Genomic DNA, 24,431 nt, shown 5'->3' on the forward strand with positions numbered 1-24,431 from the left:
ACATATTATGACTAGATATATGTAATGCAGAAACATGTCAGTGATATTGGCCAAAGTCGGTCCGTCCCCACCTCATGGCCAGTGAGATAACTCCAACTTCAACGGGGAAAGGAAACGATGACGTAAACGAAGGTCATGACATCATTGATTTTATGACGGCTTCGTTCTCTGTGCCTAAGTCTTATTTCGCAACTCAAAAACCTCTCTGCAAAATTCCTTGAGCAAGGTTTGCACATCCAGCTCAACCCATGAAGAAGGGCATATAAGCGATTGCAGGGCGAGATGCAGTCACTCCTAAGCCATGTGTGTCGTTCAAATTCTGTACACAGTCAGTGTGTCCCTTCGCATTGACAGAATTTCAATGCCGTGGATGAATCCCTATGGGTGTAGCATGTCAGCATCGCTTTGATGGGTGGGTGAAAGTTGCATGCGTCCATTCATTCATTGATTCATTCGGCATGCAGCAGCCTGAACTTGAACCTATCCATCTACATTTCACGCCCCTCTACATGACCCTGACTTTCTTTTGATTGGAATGGTTTAAACTGTCAATTTACATAATTGGACATTGTAGAATTTCTGGCAATGTGGTTAAGTACAAACTACTTTGCAGTAAGTCAAACTAATCTCCCAAATAGCACTCCCACCACAAGTGCAGAATCCTTGGGTTAGGGTTTAAAGCATGTGGGTGGACTGGATAAGCAGATATGCACACGTGGTGTGGCGTAGGGTGGATGGAGAGATGAGGTTGGTTGGTGAGGTGGCAAAGGACCGTCGCCTGGTTGCCTCACCTTCTCATCACAATGAAAGTACATGCACACCTTGGTCCCTGTTTTCACCCACCAACCAGCACCGGAATAATGCCACAACCACTCCGAGGAGAATTCAAGGTGAAACTCGATCGTTGATGCCGTCAGAGATATCGCCTTCGCTTTTACTTGCTTCATTACATTATTATTGTTACGACCTCGGCAGAGTGTGTACGTAATGAATGATGGCAGGAGGTAAGGCATTGCATACTATGTCTCACGGAGAGGTTGGAGAGTGGATACCATTCTCAGGAGCAAGAGGGACCAATGAAGGATTCATCATTGCATGCAAACCCACCAACTTTCACTGCATTATTACTTTGTGTATGCACGTATAGCTCACACACAGGGCTGGTTTTCTTCATGGGACGATTCTCATGCCACGACGGCAGAGGAAAGCAATTGACTCGAGTGATGTGTAATAATAAACCATCCATGGCGTAGTATTTTTTGGTGGGGAGCAGCACATCGCCTGTGCAATTTCTAAGTTGCGCTGATTGAGAATTTCCACTTTCTACCAATGTAATGGTGATGAAATTGTTTTCTCCTGCACTGCCAATCATCCCGAGCTATGATACTTGGTGACGGATGATGATGATACAGCCATTCCGAGTTTGGCAACACATGAGTTGTGTAACTGACGTTGCGGGTATTTGGTCACAGTTCGGTGAACTATTTGCTACTTACTAATTCAACTATGGGCTCACCTATCTGCGCTCGTACGGCGGCTATTTTGCTCTCTCTTCCAGAGCTGAATGTGCCCACATATTTTCGACTTCTTTAAGTGATTGGGCCGTCACAGGTTGACGTCACGCCTTGGCTCATGTAATTAACCATGCATTACATTTTAAACATTACTTTAATATATTTCTGTTTATTTGTATCAAATTTTAGTGTGCAATGTTGGCGGAATTTAGTCGGATCTGCTTTTCTCATCCATTCACCTTTATTAAATACCATCACGATCATTTTCGGCTCTGTAAATAGTCTCAATTTCCCGATTGGAAGACTCGTGAGAAAGAGTAGCAGTGAGCACATACAGATGTAGCTAAAAATATCTCAGAATTAATAGCAACAATTTCTAGCTACAATTAGCCACAAGTAGCAACTAAAAATTCAGGGATCCTAGAAATTACTTCCTACAAGTGTCCATGCACAATTTTTACGTAGCGGCCAGAGAGAATAGAGGTCAGAGGAATACGCTCAAAGTCCCCCTGCTATATGAGTCGTCATCGTCATGCGTGTCATGCACACTTGAACTAATTACATTTAAAATTTGGAGTTACATCAATTAGTTGATTCAGTCGTCAAAATAATATTTTTTATTTCTTACTAAAACAATTTCATTCGTTGCGTATTCGCATCTCGTTACAAAAATTGTTTCACATTTTCGACATGCTCATTTTAAAATAGCTGATGTCATTTTTTTCTGTACTTGTAATAATTACTTTTTATACGTCGTTGACATACACAACTTTACGTATCATTTGGGATATAAACACAGTACAAGTACAACAATTTAAAATTAGAAGTAAAATTCTTTGTCCAACAGTATGGCATACATAATAAAATAAAGTGAACAATAATATATTTGTTCTATGAGGGATGGAAATTTTTTTTTAATGTGTCGATTTTCGTCATTGTATAAAAAATTAGAAAAATATATAACATTATGGAACGGACGAAAATAAATATATACATTTTTGTATTTTTTTAAAAATATAAAACATGAATGATGAATCCACTTTCATGCTTTTTTTAGAGTGGTGCATTCCATTTATAATTAGGCAGATAATTGTAATAATAATATCTCGATAAGTCCTCTTTTAGTTAATCACATCTGACTGTTATTATTTCGTCGGTTGGGTAGATGGTCGTAGGAACCTCGCAAGGAAGAGTTTTCCCCACTCCCACCGACGTCCGGGTCTCTCCAGTCTCTTGAATTTCGCCTATTCGACTGCACATTATACAATTGGATTTCATCGTCCGACAAGAAACCCTGTGCATGGAGAGTACATTTTTGTATCAAGAAATGCATTATCAATTATCATCATTGCGTAATGTTGATGAATATGTATGCATGTCATAAATATGTGCTGGTCATACCGGATTGAGCTGAGCAGGTGCAGGCATGTGGGCTGGGGGAGGAAGCCCATTGTTGGCAAAGTCTATGCTCGTCACTTTCGGTTTGGGGGCCTTCCCACGCGTCCTGGAAGCCGAGTTTGGTACCAGACTTCCGTTGAGAGGGGGACCAGCACCGTTGGGGTGTGGCAAAATGGGACCCTTCAACGTCTCCATGTACGACTTTTTACGCTCAGCCTTCGAAGTTCGTCTCTCTAAAACGTTCGTTCGTCGCTCTTTCAACGCTTCAAAGGTCACTTGGAAATGGTCACCTCCCAAAATTCGCGCTTGCTTATCGGGTGCTAAATATAAGAAGACGAGTTTAATTAAGTTAGCTTGATCACTTTAAAAAATAAGCTCCTTGTTACGACGACTCACAGTTTAGAATCTCCTTGAATTTCCTTTCAAATGCAACGTCCAGCGTTCCAACTTGTTTTCTAGAATTTCTTTGTTTTTCTAGGGCGTGAATAGTTTTCCTTCTCGCAACATCACCAGCACCACCTCTGTCGCTGTCCCCTTCAAAAACACAACCGTACGAAATATTAGCATAACCTAGAAAGTCTGCAGATAGTAAAATTTTTAGACTGGTTACCATCCAAGTTTTTCAATTTTTGGAACTGTCGGATAAGCCTGACTCCATCTTTTTCCACGTTCAACTCGGGGTTAATTGTGTCCACATCCTTTCCACACGTGAATATCTCAGTGGAGGCCAAAATATGGGAAAGTGTTCCAAAACGATGGAACAACATGGCCACAAACTGGATGATCAAAATAAGAGCAAAGAAGGCTACGAAGACCAAGCCGATAGGTTCCTGTAATGCAATTTAGTGCACAATTTTTCAGTTGACTGTATGTATGAGACAATTTTAATGTGCTTGCAAAGAGGAATGCTTATCTATTAACTTACCAATTGTAAATATTCCTTTGTCACAAAAACCTGAGAATAAATAGCAAATTATATTTATAACTTTACGGTTATGGAGTTACAAATATGATTGTTTAAAAGCCCACCTCTCCAGTCAACTCGTTGTAAGTAATATTGTTTTTAATTCCAAATGGCCACTTGAGATGCAAGGCATCCTTGTTTAGTTGCATAAGGAACACGATAATCACGAAAATTGCATTGCACATGAAGAAGAAGAACACACAACGGTCGCGCAATTCTGCAAGAGCCTTGGCGATACGAGCCTATAAAATAATTTGGGAAATTAGTGGATGGTCATGAGAACCCGCAGTCAAACAATATTTTTTTTGCAACCAACCTCTTTCTGCTTATCAGAATCGATCGGTTTCAAATACTTGTCAATTAGGTCCTTCCAGAAGGTGAGTTCCGTTCCCGACAAGTAATCCACTTCACCTCGTTTCAAATCCTTGTCCTCAATCCAGAATGGGTTTATCATGTCGTCACGCTTTTCTCTCGTATCTGTGTTAGTAACATTATTATTTACTTTCCATTATTTACTACAAACCCATTTTACCGAAGACTGATAAACTCACCCGATGAGGACGTTTCATCGTCGTCATCATCATCGTGCTTGTTTTCATTCCCGTCCTCCCCATTGTTTTCCTCCAGCCCACTCAAGTTGTCCCGATGGCGAGGGCTGGCTGCGGAGTGTGCAACGGTGGAAATGCGTCTTCCGGCGACAGGGATGTCCATCTGCCTTTCTATTCCGTCCAGTCGTTTCCCTACGAAGAAAATAAAACCTCATTTCGTTATTTGTTCTCCTTGTGTACCTTTCTTTTTGATAAACTCCAATTATATAATACAATTATCAATATTCCCCATCCGAATGAATAAAGTGATATCATCATAGAAAGACAGTCATCATCCCTCTTACCGCCAATAATAAACTGTTTTTTTTTACAATTTCAACCAATTAGCTAGTAATTTCACGTAAGTACTTATCATGTATGATATTATTATTATTAGTATAATTAGTTTGCATATGATCATGACAAGGTTTTTAATTTAATTGTCCAAATATTATTATTATGTAGGTTCATGATGAGTGATCAGTCTGGTGACGACGATTTCGTCAACCCTCCCTCCTCTTGTTCAAGAACAACAGAGCCAGTCACGCCATCGACTTCTTCCAAGCGGAAAGCAGCCACTCCCACCAGCAGCAAATCATCAAAGAAAAAGAAGGGTGACGATGATGACGCCAAGGAGGAGGAATTGCCAACTTTTAAGTAATTTCCCAAATAATGAAAACCATGCCATAATATGTGATGACTGTTTTTATGCATAATTTCAACAGATTTCTTAAACTTGACTCGGATGAGGATGATAACGAGGAAGATGAACTGGTGGTGAAACAAGAGTGGGCAATGGTGGAGAGCAAAGAGGGAGGAACAAGATATTTTAGAGGCACACCCACCAGTCCCCCGAACGAGGTTATGTCAACCGAAAAATTAATCTGCGAGAGGATAAGGCCGGTACTGACTGGTGGAAAATCACCAAAGCCTTGAGTACGGCCAAGAGGATGTCGAATAAGTCAGAGGGTGAGCAAAATTATTTGCATTTCATATTATTACGAGGTGTGCTATTTATGAAATGGTTTGTTTTTTGTCTTTAGATGAAGGAGATAATAAATTACGTGAATTTATCTGCACTTTGGCACGAACGGTGGATAGAGATGAAGAGATGGGATCCCAACAGTCGACCATTTCTGATCTGACCCCTCTCACCCCCGAATTTATTACGGGACGATATCCCCCACTCACTGCTGCAGAGAGAAAGATTGCAGAGACTAAGATACGACAAGCGGGGGCAGACGGTTTGATGGTTCCGGGAACAACGTCAAGGGTGGCGTGGTCACCACCAAATCAAAACCGGGCGTATGGATTATTCGTATACTTGAAACCAAACACGAAATATAATTTTATTTGTGCCGAGATTCCAAGTAAGCTGTTTTTTTTATTAATAATGAATTACATATGTAACCCGATTGTAAGTATGACATATTTCTAGACTGTGTGAAGACAACGTCCACTATTATGGAACAGATCCCAAGATGTGAAATCCACAAAGGAAAACAAATTGGTTTTGTCTTGTGCCAATTTACGGATGGGGCAAATAAGAAGCACAACGTTATCCTCCACGTTATTGCCTCTTTCACACACAGTTATGGGGATGAAAAACAAGCTCACGCCACACGGGCAATCAATTCTCAGATTAACAAATCGGTGTGGAACGTATACTCCAAAGAGCGTAAAGCAGCCAAGAAACCAGTCCCCGAATTAGTTGAACTTGAAGAGCGCCGCCTCTACTTTGATGATGAGGATGAATTGATGAAAATTTATTCGGCACGACAGGTACTAATAATAATAATGCTGTAAATATGTAACTCTCTTTCACTTAATAATTCATAATCAATACTTTTTAGACTACGACCCTATTTCAATTGCTCTTGTGGCCCGATACAACCATCAAAATAATTTGCCTACATGTGAACATTAACCTCCCCAATGGTGCGTATAAGGAGTTAGTCGACGAGATGGATCTATGTGGGATGGAGCTTAGAATTCATGATAAGCTGTCATCATCAGCAGTAGCAGCAATTACTCTGGAGGAGAGTCTCAAAATTCCATTTCTCATCAGAGCAGAAAAGGGTGAAAGTATAGGGACGTTGTTGTCACACGGGAAAAACAAGATGAAAGAGAAGATCGCTGCATTATACTTTTTCTCGAGTCCGTATGTAATTTATGCTGGACAAGCCCTCAAAAGTGGCGTGCACGGTAACTCTTTCAATCATGCAGACCCCATCGTCGACTACAAAAATAACAAGCCACCCTCCCATCCTGACCCCAAGATTGTCCCAATTGGACTCGTTCGTGACGATGAGCGATACAAGTGGGAGTGTCATCTCCAAATTTGTGCCCTGATAGCATCACTCTTACGACTCCGAAACTGTATAAATCCGTCCGATTTCTCTGCCCAATCTCACCCTCTTTGTATTAATAGACAGATCAATTCGAGTTTTGTAGATAAAAAGTCGTGGGGAATTGTACACGGGTATTTAATGGAAAAGTTTTCAGTAGATGTTAGTTTAGGACCTAAAGTGTCCGACCAGGAATAATGGTGATGATAATTTACAATTTTGTTTTGAATGGATTGTCATGTAAGTAAATGAATTAATTACCGAGGCAACCTCAGCTTAAAGAAATGTCACAAATGCAAATGCAAACGCTCAGGAAGGCTTGGGAATAAAAACATCTATAACTAATATAATAATATCTTTTTCTCACCCACTTTCTCCAAGGACTCTGCAATTCGGAGCAATTGTTGCCTCTCGTCAATGGGCTTCTCGTGCGTGCAGCACATGAGTTTGAACAATCCGGCAAAGGAGATTTCGAGTGAGCCTTCAGTGTCGTCGGCATTCGTTCCAGGAATCAAACCCAAAAATCCGCCCTTCTTGGCACGTTTTTTCGCCTCCTCGGCTGCCTTCTTCTCCGCCTCCAACTCCTAACACCCGACAAAAAATAATAGATATGTACATCAAGTTCTCTGACAATTCGTCAAGATTTTTCATAAATATGAGATGTGCATCTAAATTTGGCAACCAATTGGACCCACGACCCATGCGAGAAGTAAGTTAACTTTGTGGAAATGCTAATGAGGTCGAACCTGTTTTGACTTTTTGGTTGGAACTTCTCGAGTACCTAAAAAATAAAATAATAGAAAAAAATAAAAAATAATGGAATATTAGTTTTAAATTTTTATAAAAAAACAAGAAAGATGAAAGTTATAATAAAGAAAACATATATGAGACGCGTACCCCAGGACACAACGTTGAGGTTGATCAGAGAGTAGATGATGAGGAGCAAGTACATGGAAGGTATCGACATAAGATACAATGCTCCGGGAACCACACACCAAAATTCTTGGGGATGCAAACAGGCAGCTATAAACGTCGACCCCGTGAGACAAATTAAGAACACGGCCGAAGGTGATCCTGAAAATCAGAATTTCGTTGAATACGGTGAAACAAACATTTGGACCAGGGGCGAATTGTAAACTTCCAAATAAATGTGCCCCACCGATAACTGTATGGCTAAAGCTCGATGTGTCGCGAACTGTACCAAATGGCCTGAAAATATATATTAACTTACCGATGCCGTCCTCTCCCAACTGCAACGCTGTTCCCACTATTACGGCCATCATGATTAAGGCGTACCCCGTGGACAGTATCTGAGCCACCAGCAGCTATAAAGTTAAATTCAGATATGGAGATAGGTGTCGACTTCGCTCACGATGATTTGATGGTACTCAAAAACGGTGTGAAAAAAGCATTCTATTTTCAATTAATTACCTGAATGTCCGATTTCATTGTAAAACAAACGACGATAAAGAGTGTGATTGGGATAATGTTGTAGTAAAAACTGGTCCAGTTGTCAATCCTGAAAGCCGCGACGAAAGCACCGACCAACATAAGGAAAATCGTACCGGGTCCAAGGATCGTGCCAGCCATCAACATGGACTGGTAAATAATGTAGGGAAGGGAAATGTCCGGGTTGACCTTGATCGTTCTCTTGTAGTCGACCAGCAAGTCACAAATATTGGCAATCGTGGACGGCACCCAACGCCTACGTTGATTGTAGAACTCTCCAAACCCTTCAGGGGCGTGGGTCCAGGCGTCACTGGCGGCAGAGTATTCCACTCGATATCCTCGTTGGAGGAGGAGCGTGCACAACCAACGATCCTCGCCTTGAATAAAATATAATAATGTTTATAATAATTTGCAGTTTTGTTTTGAAGAATGCTCAATTGAATGGATTTTTGTCGTTCATCGAGATATTGAAGTGTGAATAAACGAATTACTTGTTTCTTTGTTGGAAGTCTGGTTAACTTAATTTTAACTTAAATTTAACTAAAAACGACAGTCTTGAGGGTTGTACCTTGATCGTATTGCACATAGTGGCGTGGTTCTTCGGATCGAAGCGTATATTTGGCCATCACGTTGTCGTCCATGAGAGCTTTCCCACGAAAGAGAGAGAAACATCCAGGAGAACAGAGGACACAACCTGTTGCGAGGAAGGAAAGGGGAGTTTTTAATGGCGGAAAAGTAGACATTCAACGGGTTTAATTAAAGGAAAATAAAATACAACAAAAATGGTTACCAATCATATGCTCCGTAGCCTTTTGCAGCCAATGCCCAATAGCATACTCGAACATTTGATACTGAAATTAGAAAAAAGATTCGCAATAAGATTAATGACATGGCAAGAGTGCAATAAGTGACGAGTGGAGTGAGTATTGCTTACCCAAACCATGGGTCCACTCCCGACGGGGTGAATTCTACCACACGCGGCTCCCAGATTTTTATTCTTCTTCATAAGATCCACCAGCAATTCGACAGCGTTGGGTTGAAAGTCGATGTCTCCGTCGAGGGTGAGCAGGTAGGTGTTCTCGGCAATCATTTCTTTCCTAGCGACAGGGATACTTAATTCCATGAGGCGATGACCCAGCAAGTAGTACCTTGAGTAGTTAGAACGCAATTTAATTTATGCATTTAATTATGTATAGAGCATTCATTTTTTAAAATAAGAAGGACAAGTTTATCGGCATGAAACTCACATGTACATGACTTGCGACCATCGTTTCCTGTGTCGAATCTTGGATTTGTCCTTCAAGTGAGCGATGACTTTAGTCTTTCCGGGTAGCACCCACTCAAGCCGACCTCCATACGGCGTTGGAATCTTTTTTGGGGGGCGGATACGGACTTGAGTCTCGTGAACAAACGTGGCTGCTTCGTCGAGTGTGGAGCATAACAGTTTCACAAAAGAGTTGCAAATAACGGGAGAGTTTAAACTTCCTTCATCTCGAAGTTCGAATGCGTCATCAAAGAAAATGTGAGCTGAAATTGTTATATTTAAAAAAATCTTTCGCCAGTTTCATATTAATTAATTTGGAGAATTGTGACGTACTTTCAAACTCGTAATATCCAGGATCCACCACGTCAAAGTATTTTAAAGCCACTCGCCTCGCACACTGATCTTCGTCCATCCGTAGCAAACTTTTCAACATTTCCATCATCTCTTCCTGAAAATTTATTTATTGATTAGCTTGATGCACCTAATTCCATTTTAGTAAAAAAACATCAGGTTTGCCTACGCACGAACCTTGTTTTCGTGCCACATTGTTGCACACGCATAAATTCTGGGGATGGTGTCGCCTTTAAAAACCTTCTCTTTTTCTTTGTGAGAAGAGTCAATGGATCTGATTTCTTCATAGTCCGTTTCTGCGGGTTCTTGTTCCACGTCGTCAGCACGAATGTCATTGTCGTCATCTCGCCGTCGATTCATCGCCATAGACTGGTCGATGAGGAGCGAGTTGTACATCGGCGTCACAAAGAGACCTTAATTTACATATATCCTTAAGTATCATGCATTAAAGTCATTAATATGTGTTGTTTTTTAACAGAGAATTCGGATCCCAGCATGAGTTTAGTAAATTATAATTGCAACTCTTTTGCATTCTAATACTTGATCTCTACTTCTAAATAAACGAGATACGATAAGGTACTTACGTTCTGTGCTGGCCAAACGTTCCGCTTTTGGCATGAATATGTGAATTGCAATCCATGCTTGGGACAAGAGCCATAAGAGCCAAACCCATGCATGCTAAAGTGTGGCAATTATAGAGGGGACGTTATTATTACAAGCGAACGAATAATATGCAACACATCTGTGAATTAGTACGCACTTCTTTTGTAAAGAAGCTGTAGGTAAAGTCATCCTTGGGACAATTCCAGTACAAGTACTGCGGGAGAGTATTTTCCAGAAAACAAGCGTCCTCACTTCGTAGCCCGCAAAGTGAAATGAGTATTGAGAGTGTAACTGGGACGGCTAAACTGACAGGAAACGCAAAACTAAATCCTTGTATGCAGATTTTACACGCGAATTTCCCTGCAGAAAGATTCTTATTAGATTATTTGGCAAAAACATACAAAATAAGTGGAATTGTAAATTGTTCTAACCAAAAATGTAGGTGAGATAAGCTGCTACTATTTGTACACCTAATGAAAATCATCGCAAAATTTTAGCAGTGTACACACATATTTAATTTAAACACAACATATGTAAATATACGCTATATGTATGTCTGTCACATACCGAGAACTCGTCGTATCAGACTTGCATTAGATTCTTCCTTAATGATATCCACGAGTGGTGAAGCTCCTGGAAGGTCGGGCAGAATTCCTACTTCCGGTGGGCGAATCTAATTCAGACTCAGTTTAAATAATTACATACAACAAATTGGATGAGAAGCCCAGTGTTTGAATCATCTCACCTCGGTAATGTTGATCTGATGAGAAGAAAATCCTTCGGAGATTTTAGAAAACAAGTTGTTGACATTTCCTCCAGCAATCCACACCTGCAATTTAATTTCATCAAGTGACATTGTACTAAACAAACTCTTGTAAACTTACAGCAAACATCATGGAGGAGAAGAATGCGAGTATTTTGAAGAGTGATATGAAAATATAGACGAAATAGCGGGTCGTCTTTTTGATGTCCAGATTCCTGCGAACCTTTCCCATGGCTCGAACTGTAAATTTCCACCAAATTATATCAAATTCTCAATGTATATGGCACATTCCTAGCTTGGCACAACTTACTGAGGCCAAAGGGGGAGTTGACGTCCACATAATTTTCCCACCAGCCGCAAGAGATGAGGAACGCGGACAGGGGCTGGAGCCAAGGTCGCGGACTGGTCTCCGCCGAAAACAATGGCCATAAAAAGAGACCACTGACTTGGAAGAGGATCGCAATCACGTCCAGAGTGCACTGGAGCACCCACTTTCCTTTCGCGTCTCTCTCCGGGTGACGAGATAACATCCCTGTCGGGAAAATAGTGCCCCTTGTTAGTAAGTCTACACAATCGGAAGGTGTGGAAAACTAGTCTCACCAAAAATGGCAGGGACAAGGCACACACAGTTTGTAAGCATAACGGCTTTTAACACGCTCATCTATTTCATAAAACTATTATTAAACCCATAACTTAAGGATACGTTGAGTTGTTGGTGTGTTCCGAATGACTTACCGTCGGTAGTACGGCAAATACGAATAATGCCAACCCGATTACATGGCAAGTCTAATAAATAAAAGATTCAATAATTAATAGGTGGTCACATTGGGAACGTGTAGCTTGGTCAATACAATAAAAGTGGATTTATAAGTTCGTAAGTGGAGCGCCCATAGATAATTTCATCCAAAGTAAACGACTTACTTCGAAAATGAGGGGAACTAAAAATTCGCCAACCGTGGGTCTCCTCCATGACTTGAAAATACAGATACGAAGGGACCGAATAAAAGTCCCGATTTCTGGGACGATGAAAGCAAAAAATATTGCCCATGTCCACGAGATGCGCTCCACCTCGGAAATGGAGGCCTCAAATTTCTTGTCTCTTCCTGAAATAGTGAATAACAGTGGTGTATTAATATGTAGATACGATTGTTGTCCCCTCTTGAAAAGTGGACATTGTCGTTCTCACCATATTTCTTATTGCAAAATGGGATCGTCCTATCCGGCTCGAGTTGTGAGGTCATCAGTAACAGACTTCCCTTGGCCAAGACGGATCCTCCCAGCACGACGGCAAATGTCACGAGGTATGCCACGATCTGGAAACCATAATTTGGGAAAAATGTTAGCTTCTTCGTAGAGCTGGAAACTTTCAAAGAATTCGAAGCCTTGCATTCCCCACACTTGAAATGTAAATGAACCCCAGAACTCAAAAATGAAATCTAGATGTGAAGACTTGACGTGACATAACTGATTTGAAAACGGGTGTTTGAAAAGCTAGCACTCTTAATCATAATGCAACATCATCGTCATAATTTTGAACCATTGTCCCGTGGTCATTCACTTTTCCTTTCTTCTTTGTTCCACGTCCTCATGTCATGACCATGCATAGAGCTTGGAAACACACTGTTGTTCGTATCTTCATCATCGTCATAGTCAACCACACGAATGTGGAGGATAAAATAAAATCTCACCTTCAAACTCTTGATGATTAAAAGGTAGCAAGTCTGATTCTCATAGTCCTCCCTTTCAGTCTGTGGTGGGAATTTCATTAATTAGTGAACAACGTTTGAGTATTCTTGAATAAATCGCACTAAACCTACCTCTGGTGGGAGGTTGCGAAACACGTCCCAGTTCTTGGTGTCCACATTCTTGTGACTGAAAAAATAAGATGACGACGATGTACATACAGCATCAGTCAGAAGCATAGCTAAATAAATAAATAAATGAATAAATAGCTCTTGTGATATCGAATGGGACGAAATGAGACGTGGGATGACTGACGTGAATGGGAATGTTGAGACGACCACATCAAATTGAAGCACAGCTCAACGTCTCTCTCTCCCCAGTTATTACGATCGTCAGTATAAAAGAGAGTGATCATTTGTGGGAAAGAACTTATTAAAGAGCTGCTGGGTTCAATTATTATCCTGTCAATCTGTCAGCACACATATTTACAGAAGAATCAACATTGCTACAAGTCCCCGTGATTGTAAAGGGATGTATTTATATCCAGCGATGTATGTAGCGATGCGATGTTCATATGTACAAGAATTCAATGATCGCGTGCCATGTAAAGCGTTTGAAAAAATCCAGCAAACTGAGAAGGGTTAACCAAATGATGAGCATACCTTCCTCCATAAATATCGCTGTGTGCCAGTGGCGTCGTTTCGTCGTCACTGTACTCCGGCTCCGACCCGTCCGTCCGCATCGACGGCATCTTGGCCATGGTCCTCAACCCTGGAACTCCTTCCGGCTGAAGGAGTCAACTCTGCCGATCTGGAAATGTAGCGTTCATTAGTACATAATTTCCCTCTATTTGCATCCATGCACACAGACTTTGCCCCTCCTAAGAATACATCGAATTTTTTGCATGGAGTCAGTTTTTGTTGACAAATTGAATATAGAGATCGAGTCTTGAAGAGGAGGAAGTACGGATTGCATTGTCTTTTGGCATTGTGATTGAGAAATTGTTGCAGAGATGAATGAACAAGGCCATCTCTCACACTGGGCTTAATTTCAAACCCAAGTGATAACAATCTAAATGAAACCATATCAAAGTCATTTTGAGGAGTTTATCTAAATGCACGTCATGCACAGGAGATATATGTCGCACATCACCATCACGTGTATATTATATGAATTACAAGCGATGCATATGTTACTAGTGATCAAGAAATGCAGAAATCCTCCCTTCCCAACATCTCTTTTATGTGTCCCTACATACAGACGCCGTACTGCTATTTCAATCTCAGCCGACAAGGTCATCACTCCAATCAGCTCACACATTCGAGGAGAAAAGACAAAAATGTGTAACAACAGAAATGTCGTCTTGAGTAAAGCACAACGAAGGATTACCACTAACCAATCACGTATGAAAACGCGTCCAACATGGAAAATTGTAATTGGTGCATGAACCACAGATTATTGGGTGAACAATACAAAGCTGTGGTTGGTTTTGCTACACCGTGTACGTTAGACCAATTTGTAACGTTTTATGCAGTTCAAGAATAAAAAATCATATCACACAGACTCACAAATAAGTACTCACGCTGTGCTCAAAACTGCCAGAAAGGAAGCCACATTCTTCGAAAGGTGGTCTGCAACGAGTAACAAGAATAGCAACAGCGCAAAGTAATATCTGGTGATAAGGATTGGCTGTGTATGTATAGGAATGGACCACGGGATTTCTAATTTTGGTCTGACTTGTTAAAATTGTAGTGGCAACTGCAGAATCATCGTGATTGAGGTAAGTTTGGATGAGGGAATATCTAGATGGATGGATAATACAGAGGGGAATGGAAAGGGCTGAAGTGGTGGGCAAATGGGGAGATGCTAGCAAAGTGGGCCAAAAGGGTTCCACTCAACGCTTCGAGAATGGCCCAGTTTCCTTCGCACACCAAACAAACATCTGAATACAAAAGGCGTTAGGACATGGTTTTGACGAATTCATACCTTAATTGCGGGATGGTTTTTAGTCGTAGAGATTTCTAACTTTTTTTATGTGAAAGCCCATGTCTCAAACTATAGGTAAGCATATCTGGCTTCCGATTTTGTGTACTCTGCGAAATGAGGCAAGGTCAAATTTGGAGAGGTGTCCTTTTTTAGTTTTCCAAACCAGTGTACTTATAAAATGGCGTTGAACAAGATATTTTTTTCTGAGGTCCTGATGCAAAAATCGTCTTTGCGACTATTATTAAGGGACTTAGCATGCTTTTCACTATATAATACCACGTTTGCCTTATGTTTATCTTTTAAGTCCGTTTTGCAGTCTAATTTCATACTTGTCCTAATGGAATGAGCTCTTTAACGCAACTCTTCCACTTTCAAGGCCCCCACATTTTACGACTTTTATGCTAAAAATCCCTAACGTGGTTTTTATCCAAGGTACACATAGTATATTGCACTGTAAGTACTTTTGACAAAATTTTGATAAGTGGTTACACCCCACGGACTGAGTTTTCATCAGACCTTGTAAAATTATTGGAAAAGTTCCCGTCGTTTTCGATGTCGAACTTCAGAAATAATTTAACTAACCAAAACGCAATAATTTTATTATTTTGCCACTTGCACCTTGTAGATAAAATAGTTCTGCAGTAAGGGACACAAAAAGATTAGTAAAATTTATTTTCGAAAAAATTTGACCATTAATTTACCAAATTAGTTCACGAGTTTTTTAGGATTCCGCGACAGCTGATTCGCTAGGGTCCTGCTCCAAAACTGTTTACACAAAATCTTCACTGTTTAATTTAATATTATTTGGGACACTTAGAGCTTTGCCCTCAATCTTCATTTGACCGAGTGGATCCGCATTCAAGGTCAGCAGGTCAATTTTCCTATGCACGGTCCGATTGATCACTTTTCATGAAAAAGTATCAGCGACGATGGAGGCCCAACGTTATGTAATTCATTGTGGATTATTTTATAATTAAATGCAATGATTATCTAGGGTGGTAATATTAATAATCATTCACCTCTGACCTCTTAGGTTATCATGCTATATGAGTAATTCAGTTTGGAAAGTGTTTTTTTGGCTCCTTCCAACTCTGGGCGCACTGGAGGGGGCATTTATAAAGCTATCGGCCTAAAATTTTAAACATATCTTTTTGAGAGTATTATCTTGCAACTGACCAAAAATCAGTTCAAAATTCAACTCCCCGCCAGAGATATTCACCCGCGAATTCGTCAAAACCATGTCCTAACGCCTTTTGTATGTACTTTTGCCATTTCATAAACTTCTTCGACGACTTTATTCTCACTTGCATACAACAAACAACGAGTGTCTTGTGCGAGTGAGAACTTTTTTCTACTCCACATTGACATTCAACTTGTACACTCGTTTTTGTACACTTCCGAAATATGAATTAAATGCACATCTGGCTACATGACAGCCAATTACACATTTGCAAATGACATGCACTCCTCAGACGCTAAAGCTTGCTGGGATTTTACTTTCTTTCCTATTTCACAAGACAAGATGCAACTACATAAATAAAACAAAACAATAAAATATATGGGGGATGCATTACACAAATATTTAGAGCTGCTGCAGATTCGACAGTCTTACTCAAATATATGTCATTTTTTGCACTTTTACATGTCGCTCCCTAACAAGGAATAATGAACTCTATAATATAAAAAAATAAAGCAATATTCAATCTTCTACAGTGACAATATTCGATCATCAAGAAACAATTATTCCGAGAGCAGTAATCAATCAAAAAGCGTATGCATAATTAATTAGAATTAATATTAATGAAGATAGTTGGTACGGAGTGATGATTACACCATAACTTTTATCTCTCGATCTGCTCTACGACAAAAATTGGACTGAAATTATTTGCTTCCCACTTACCAAGGTGCAGGTAATTAGTCAGATGACAATATTACGATCCCATTTTATCCCAAAGGCCTTGCGAAACTTCTTTCCCTGCAAGAAATAATAAATCGCAGAGATTAAATACTGGCAATTATTGTGTGGACACACTTGTCACAATTCATCAATCGATGGACGGGTGCTAAACCCCTTGGATTTAATATTGTCTGAAAATTTGCCAACTATTGTGTATTGCAGACTGAGTCAGTGAGGCTGGTGAGAGATACTTACGAAATGGGAGGAGTATGGATGTATAATTAATAATTAGAGATAAAATAGTCCTTCAGTCCGTTTCAGTTTTGCAGATGCCAAGATTAATGTGCATGAACGTACCCTTTAGTTTTACTTAGCCCCTAATTGCTCATTGTTTTACATGCATATACAATCTTCGTCACAAGCAAGCGAATGGACCAATTTTCCATAGGTCACAGTACGTAGGAGCTGTCAAGGAATAACTATGTGCCTCTATTGAAGAATGGGTACCATAAACCATTGATTTTAATTAATAGTGAACGCATATACATTAATTTCTTATGCGGAAACCTGATGCCTGCCGCACCTTCCAAGGTGCTCCAGTTTCTTGCAAAGTTGAACGATAGGATCATATGTTATAATTAAATATTGACTTTTGTCCAGCATCATACGACATTTTTTCCTTCATTTGGACGCCTAGTTTGTTGGGCTGGTCTCGGGCTGACTTAATTGTAGTCAAGAGCATGAAGATTTTGACACAAAGGAGTTGGTTTTGATCTTCGCAGCAAACCATACATATTCTACTTTCAAAGGGCTAGAACTAGCGTGGCCATGAAACTATTTGCGCAAATAAGTACTTGGAGAGAGAATATTGTAGCAAATATTACAATGCGTAGCGTATTATAAGAGAGAGATCTACGGACGCGGATCAGCTTCTTTTGTACAAGAAGGTAGACTAAAAAATGTGCAACAATTCGTTCTTAATAAGGACGAATGAAACATTCACATTCGCCACTTATCTAATAAATAATATAAGTATATGCAGCGAACGTGAGTGTTTCATTACTCCACAGAGGCACAACAGAAGCCTGTGACATTATTAGGTTTATGTAGCTCCAAATAATAAGTAGTGACCACGCCTTTGCCGATCAAGGAATGTTGCTGGTTAAAGACTAGAATCGCAATCTTGTTTAACTCTGATGGCCAATTTATACACGCAGAAAGACACCTCCGAAACAGACAAACTCTGTGTGATGCTACGAATGCTCCGCCCGTAAAATAAAGATGTATGTATCAGGTTCCATTTATCTAATGAGCAGTCTTGTTGACAAACCTCAAACCTGAGCTCAAAATAAGTAAAGCAGTTTCTACATTTTTTGGTTATTGTACATCCCTGTGCAATAAATTCATCAATCTTCATGTCGGCGCTATATGTAAGTTGCCGAACGCATTATTCAACTCTTAAGTCAAAAATGCACTAGTAAGCAGATACGCCTAAATTATAAAAGCCTGTAAAATAAAAATTGCATACAAGCTGACCTTCCTGAATTATGTGCTCATTGTTACTATTTCCAAATAACTTTTACAATGGAGGGCTAGAGTGGAGGTTTAATTATTCTGAGGTTGAAAGGGTAGGACGAACGATGCGGTTGATAGTAAACGATGTACAGTGGTCGTCGGTGTCACCTTAAAAATAACACTTGAATTTGTACTGTGCAGCACAAACGCAAAATTGTGTTACGAGTTGAAGACATTCAAATTTGGACAACTTTTACGATTTTGCTAGCGAAACTCATTTCATTAAAATGACATTATTATTAAATGTTGAGATTGAGTCACAACTCTGTGAATTGATTGATAGCCAAGATCATTTAGTCGAGTGTGAACATAATATGCATGCATATCCATTGTAATACATATGAGTAGTTGCATGCATGCAGTTTTCGTGATTTCATAACAACAAATTATGCATTTAGATATGTACGTACAAGATGAATCTCACCTGTTCTTTTAAGGCAGAAGATATGCACAAATGATGAAATACTTATCAAAACTCGAAAAAACAACAAGTGACGCTCTTTTTATGACATTTGCATCTCCGCATAAATAATGAAAGTAAAACCAACAAGAATCAAAACGGTAGTAGAAAATAAAGCGAAAAAGTTTGTCTCGTCATGTCATGCCTGACCTAAATTGTTTTACGAAGAGACAGAAAGTACCAACTAATCCTGATATTTTATTCACTATAATAATTAAGCAAGGCCAGCCCTCCATCCGACGACCCGTTTTATTAGCAAAATCCATTCCACGAGAGAACTTTCCATTTGCAAGAACACCAACAACTTCATTTGGCTGATTGAATCTCAGTCTGAGTGAGTCTTGTTCAGCTATTGCTTAATCTCCATAAATAATATGACGACGTTATTTAAGAAGTGCATTGCCAATATATTGTTCCTTGAGGCTTGCATAAGCTGAGCTCTCCTCCACTCGTCATCGTCAACCAGTCCAACGAGTCGTCATATGCGATATATATTTATGTTATCCTTGCTCAAGAAGTTGGCTGAACGAAGGGAAAGGAAAAGGAGGCAGAATTTTGCATTCGTTTTAAGACAGCATGACTTCAATGAGTGCATGGGATTCGATATTTCGAGAGGAGACAACAATGAGATCACCTCACTTTGCTCACATAGTAATCTGCATCAACGGTTGTGCATATTTTATGCGGCTACTAAATATCACACACACATCTCCACACACAATTTGATGCCGACAACACAATGGATGGATAAAGCGCATAGTATCCACTACCAACATCTCTAGCCTGACCGTGTATCGATGGGTACAATAACTGAGTCAATCCAATCATAAATATTTTTAAGCAGGTCCTTTATGCAATAACCACAAAAGACTATCTATAACCCCCCACGCATTCTGTGCATTCTTTCCTATTGTTGTTCAGATGGATGGATGGGGTGCCCAACGAGACTGATGCAATTTTGAATCTGATTCATTTTTTAGCACTCTCGATCGACATTGAATGCACCCACAACGCCCATTCAAAAGTGCAAGTGATAAGATATTGACCAAGGAATAATGCACACAGTTTCAAAGATATTTGCATGATTTCTGTTTGGAATGCTTAAAGTTTCGCCTTAGTTGCAACCAATCCAATCTTTGCATTACTGCGATCTCGTCGCAATCAACAAATTGCAATCTTAAATGGCCGGTTGTACTTGCAATAAAAATTACGCTAAGAAGTTAGACAGCTAATTTCTAATCAAGTTCATATTTAAGCTGTAAGGCCCATATTTTACCAATTTAACTAACTAATTGGTAGGGGTTACATATGCATAAACAATAAGAATTTTGTGTAATAATTGTAAACTCTTCTTCTGAGGACGCGTTGTGTGGGTCGAGCACGTTTGAAGTAGTAATGCGTAAATAAAATAACTGCGAATTAGCCAATTGAGATCGGATTGCCTTGTGAGTTGTGTGTATAAGCAGTTGGATGAGGAATTTTCTCATAACTGAGGAAATTGTTGAGGTAATGACACTGATAAAATACAGAATGGCACAACCCCTGCAGAAATAATAACGCATGTATCGATAGGAGATCGCATAGTGTTATTCTCATGACAGCACCACGACGGATACACCATGTGTACATCAAAAGGAGTTTGAAATAATCACCAATCGACTGACATGTTGTGTCATCCATAAGCCAGCTATGTACTTGCGTACCTGCTCTGAAAAATGGGTCACCTTCTTTGTCAGAAACAGTGGCTTAAGTATCCACTATTTACCAGTGACATTATATACGTAAGTAAGTATCCTATTCCTACATAACTATGTAAATATATGTCGAGTGCGGGTGGATGGGATTTACACGGAACCGGATTTCTATTTTAACAACCTTGACCACATATATAGCTTGACCACTCCAATATTAGATCTGAACTGCGAGGGACGCGACTTTCCATGAAATACGTAAACAGGCAGGTACATTGAGGGTATTTTCAACAATCAATGGTCAAAACCTGATGTGAACTACTTTCTAACTATTCCACACTTGCTGAGAAGGAGTATTTGCATATGTGATCTTATATTTATCTACTGTAATGTAACAGCGGTAACCTTCGACTCTTCCTATCCACCTCTCCGAGGTTGACATCCATGTTAGACATTTAAAGTCAAGTTTAAATACGGCAACACAAATGAGGTAAAAGCGAATAAAGTGGAGGAAAGTTTATGAAACAAAGAGCGGATGCCAATAATTAATAATTGTGTGCCCTCCCATTAGAAAATAAATCTTACACGTCTTATTAATCGCACCATTATTATTGTCATGCCCATATCAATTTCGACGAGAGAAGGGACTTTGCCACGATTAAGGAAAAGTAAAATTCCACAAAATTGTATGAACCGTATAAAAAATAAAAATCATAAACAGGTGAAACAATTACTACACGTTATTAACACTGCTTGTGCTCGTGACTTTTCAACCATAACGCCATTATGAAAACACAACATATCGAGTCAATTGTTCTGACTGCATTTTGTATTCGTCGGTAATTCTCTGCAGTGGAATGGATTAATTAATACACAAACCAAGTTGAGCAGAAAACAATAACAATAGTGCATATCACAGGTTCATGTACGTATTGATGCGTATGTATGTATACAGCTTTAAAAAATCATTAAGTAATGAATTCGAAAGTCAAATTGTAAGAGATTAAATTAAAAAGTACAGCCGAGTAGTACAAAAAGAGTGTTAAATGTAAAATAGAAAAGTGCGAAAGAAATGTTTATATACGGTTTCGAGGACCATCTTTATCATTTAAGAACATGATCCATTTATAAAATTATATTATTATTAAAATGCAGTGTTAAATTTGCAAAGGACAAGCTACATATGCGTTAATCACCATCCCATCATTACGGCGATTCATAATGATACTGCTACAGGGAATAACTCTCATTTCAGTCTAAATTGAGAAATATTTTTACTCGGGACATGTTTGGTGATTGGGGACATTCACACATATTTATTTGTACAATGTAAATATATTTAAATGTGAATTTAGAGTGGACGGCAGGGACCTGGGAAAGGGCATTGATTTTCTTGCCTAAACTCTCAACACAACTAAATCAGATCATTATTAGTAGCACTATTATTACAGAAGACTGATGCAAAGATGTATGTAGTGCATGTACTTCTCAGACGAAATGAATCAAAATCAACTCTGTCGTATCTTGCACTGCTCGCATTAAAACTTTCTCTCACTGACAAGAAAGATAGAGAATTTGGTTGGTTATTCGGAAGATTGTGGTGGTGGTGTGGTAATAATAATGCATTTCGCTCACTATGTACAATCTGTAATCAACAATCACAGCAATATCCTCGTGTACCCCACCATATGCATATAATAGTACTCCTAAGCCGTCGTACTTTAGTTCACGCTCATGAATTTGTTCTCTCATCAATTTGTGTACTCTTTGGAGGGATCATTACTATATACTTGACAAGGTCCGCAATTTGCTTACACACTACAAAGTTTCGTGCATATGCAAACAGAAGACCATCGGAGACATATTTATATATTTGGCCAACACGTTGTGCACAAACTTTTACGAGCACTTGATCAATCCCACATGTCGTATTATTTGGTCATGATGACGAGGCTTGAGATTCTCAAGTTGAGGAAAGATGCGGAAAATGGTTGAGAGAGAGAGAGAGAGACAAACCTCCAAGTAGTAGTTTGGATGGACGCACTTGAATAAACGACGAGAAGGATGCGACTGAAAGATACAGATTTTCACATGCGGTTTATCTATTGGTTTTGTTTATTCGTTCCGCTATATTCCAATTCAACACTTCCTGACACAATTGTCAAGATTTTTACACTACTTCAAATTGTTCGAGAGGAGACTCGCTCACCCATCACTCACTCAAACTTATGTAAAATATCGTCGAACGGAGGCCGGTATGAAATAATTTGCCATCAGCAGCAGAGTCTTGAAGTCACGGTGCACACAAATTTCACAGTTCTCAAACAATAGAGAAGGAGCAGTAGTCTGAAACCAGTTTGGATCAAGTAAGTCTTAAATGAGAACAGCTAACAATTCACATCACACAGCACTTTGTACAATAAACTAACGACACTCTTTTCCCCCACTGCCCGACTTTCCATTTCACTTCCCTTTACTTCTTCCCCACGGAAACGTCGTGTGGGTGGTCAACTCAATGCTCGATGGGATTATCAAATGACCTCTGTTCGGTCCCCAGTCAGTCAGTCAGTCAGTTGCTCCCGAGACGAATGCTCTTCTCAGGTTTAGAGGGACAGAGCTGGCAGATTTGCCTTATCATCCAGCCTATGCAGATGTCCAGTTCTTCTTCCTCTATGCAAACCACTGTACTGACCAAGCAGCGATGATGGTCATTGGCAGTAGAAAACTATCAGAAATGCTCAAGACGAGGATCCATGCAGCAGGTAGTCGACGAGATGCAGCAGCAGTCTCTCACTGCATTGTCAGAAAGGTACTAACTCCATTTAACGTTGGAGAGTGAGCATGGGAAGCATTGCATGGTGTGATCTTGGATGTCCTATGCTATTGCTACAGGTAAATTACTCCCTTCGAAATCCCAACAATGCAACCAACTCACTCATTGTGAGAAATCTGCATCAAATCCTTTGCATTTCTTAAGACATGCCACCAGCCCGTCCAGATATTCTGTACCGTGCTGAAGGTCTGAGAATTTTGACTATTCAACTAGAAATGAAGAGTCGTTGGGTCTGAAATTCAAAATCAGGGGAACCGAAACACAAAGTTGCAAACACCATCTATTTAGATCACATAGTGTGTGGTTCGCGATTTCAAAGTCCATAGTATTGCATTGCTTATTGTTGGACTACTGCGCCATGCATATTCGAGCTGTAAACGCACGCACTTGCTACAGTGGGGTTTGGTAGGCTGTACTTTGGCTGACTGCAAATGAAAGTGTATGACGGAGCATAATGCCTTTATAGCCGTGGGGTCGCCACAAGAGTGAGTGCACAAGAAAATAATCCCCCTAGGGCGAAGGCAAAGCAGTTTCAAAACTTGCACATGTCCAATAAATGCACAGCCCATGAGCCCACCTTCCTCTCACCACTCGATCCATTGTACTCTACACGACGAGATGAATTGCCAACTTATTACTTTACTTGCTCTCTCTTCTGTGGATGCATGCATGCTGTAGGACGATGTCAAAATAGAGAGACGAAAGGGCACACGATAAGAAATGTAGCTCTGTTAGATAGATAGCTCAACTTGCCTCAACTTGGTGCGGTGCACGGGCCTTTCCACACTTAGCACCAGAGCACGTCCACACAGAAAAGTGTGCATCATATTACAATACAACAAATGATCTGAACGAAAATCATTCATTTTATGGGTTATAATTTAATCAAAATAGCGGAAATAAGTTTTCAATTTTTTCACGGCGGTCTCGAAAAACAAAAACGTTGTCAATTTTTGAAATTTGGTATAGAAATTATGGTAAAATTGCAGTATAGCGGCCTAGCTCGGATTTGACTGAAATTTTTTGTGTGAATACCCTAAGGTCCCATATGCATAAAAATACCTT

At 39.8% G+C, this 24,431-nt stretch overlaps 2 protein-coding genes and 1 long non-coding RNA gene across 3 annotated transcripts; 2 read left to right on the plus strand and 1 right to left on the minus strand.

Moving 5' to 3' along the window:
- The first annotated feature begins 1,427 nt into the window (after positions 1 to 1,427).
- LOC118434418 lies at positions 1,428 to 2,324 on the plus strand. The gene is made up of 2 exons (XR_004833999.1): positions 1,428 to 1,634; positions 1,704 to 2,324. It is a non-coding gene; the product is annotated as an uncharacterized LOC118434418 (long non-coding RNA).
- LOC110852795 (chitin synthase chs-2) lies at positions 2,105 to 23,335 on the minus strand. The gene is made up of 35 exons (XM_022100918.2): positions 22,550 to 23,335; positions 16,811 to 16,885; positions 13,587 to 13,734; positions 13,059 to 13,113; positions 12,930 to 12,989; positions 12,428 to 12,554; positions 12,163 to 12,344; positions 11,977 to 12,027; positions 11,842 to 11,902; positions 11,552 to 11,773; positions 11,363 to 11,481; positions 11,224 to 11,307; positions 11,046 to 11,151; positions 10,910 to 10,948; positions 10,636 to 10,838; positions 10,460 to 10,553; positions 10,053 to 10,288; positions 9,858 to 9,972; positions 9,508 to 9,787; positions 9,195 to 9,408; positions 9,051 to 9,111; positions 8,829 to 8,954; positions 8,243 to 8,637; positions 8,043 to 8,136; positions 7,709 to 7,885; positions 7,558 to 7,592; positions 7,179 to 7,395; positions 4,428 to 4,616; positions 4,193 to 4,353; positions 3,942 to 4,118; positions 3,838 to 3,867; positions 3,523 to 3,742; positions 3,309 to 3,446; positions 2,916 to 3,232; positions 2,105 to 2,808 (listed from the first exon to the last, which is right to left on the minus strand). The coding sequence occupies exons 3-35, from the start codon at positions 13,682 to 13,684 to the stop codon at positions 2,644 to 2,646; spliced, it is 4,848 nt and encodes a 1,615-aa protein (XP_021956610.1). The 5' UTR covers positions 13,685 to 13,734; positions 16,811 to 16,885; positions 22,550 to 23,335; the 3' UTR covers positions 2,105 to 2,643.
- LOC110852803 lies at positions 4,680 to 7,151 on the plus strand. Its single transcript, XM_022100932.2, has 6 exons — positions 4,680 to 4,824; positions 4,929 to 5,120; positions 5,189 to 5,432; positions 5,507 to 5,833; positions 5,902 to 6,245; positions 6,317 to 7,151. The coding sequence occupies exons 3-6, from the start codon at positions 5,414 to 5,416 to the stop codon at positions 7,007 to 7,009; spliced, it is 1,383 nt and encodes a 460-aa protein (XP_021956624.1). The 5' UTR covers positions 4,680 to 4,824; positions 4,929 to 5,120; positions 5,189 to 5,413; the 3' UTR covers positions 7,010 to 7,151.
- Positions 23,336 to 24,431: the final 1,096 nt, after the last annotated feature.

This window comes from Folsomia candida, unplaced genomic scaffold (genome assembly GCF_002217175.1).
Source record: "Folsomia candida strain VU population unplaced genomic scaffold, ASM221717v1 Fcan01_Sc001, whole genome shotgun sequence".
NCBI lineage: Eukaryota > Metazoa > Arthropoda > Collembola > Entomobryomorpha > Isotomidae > Folsomia > Folsomia candida.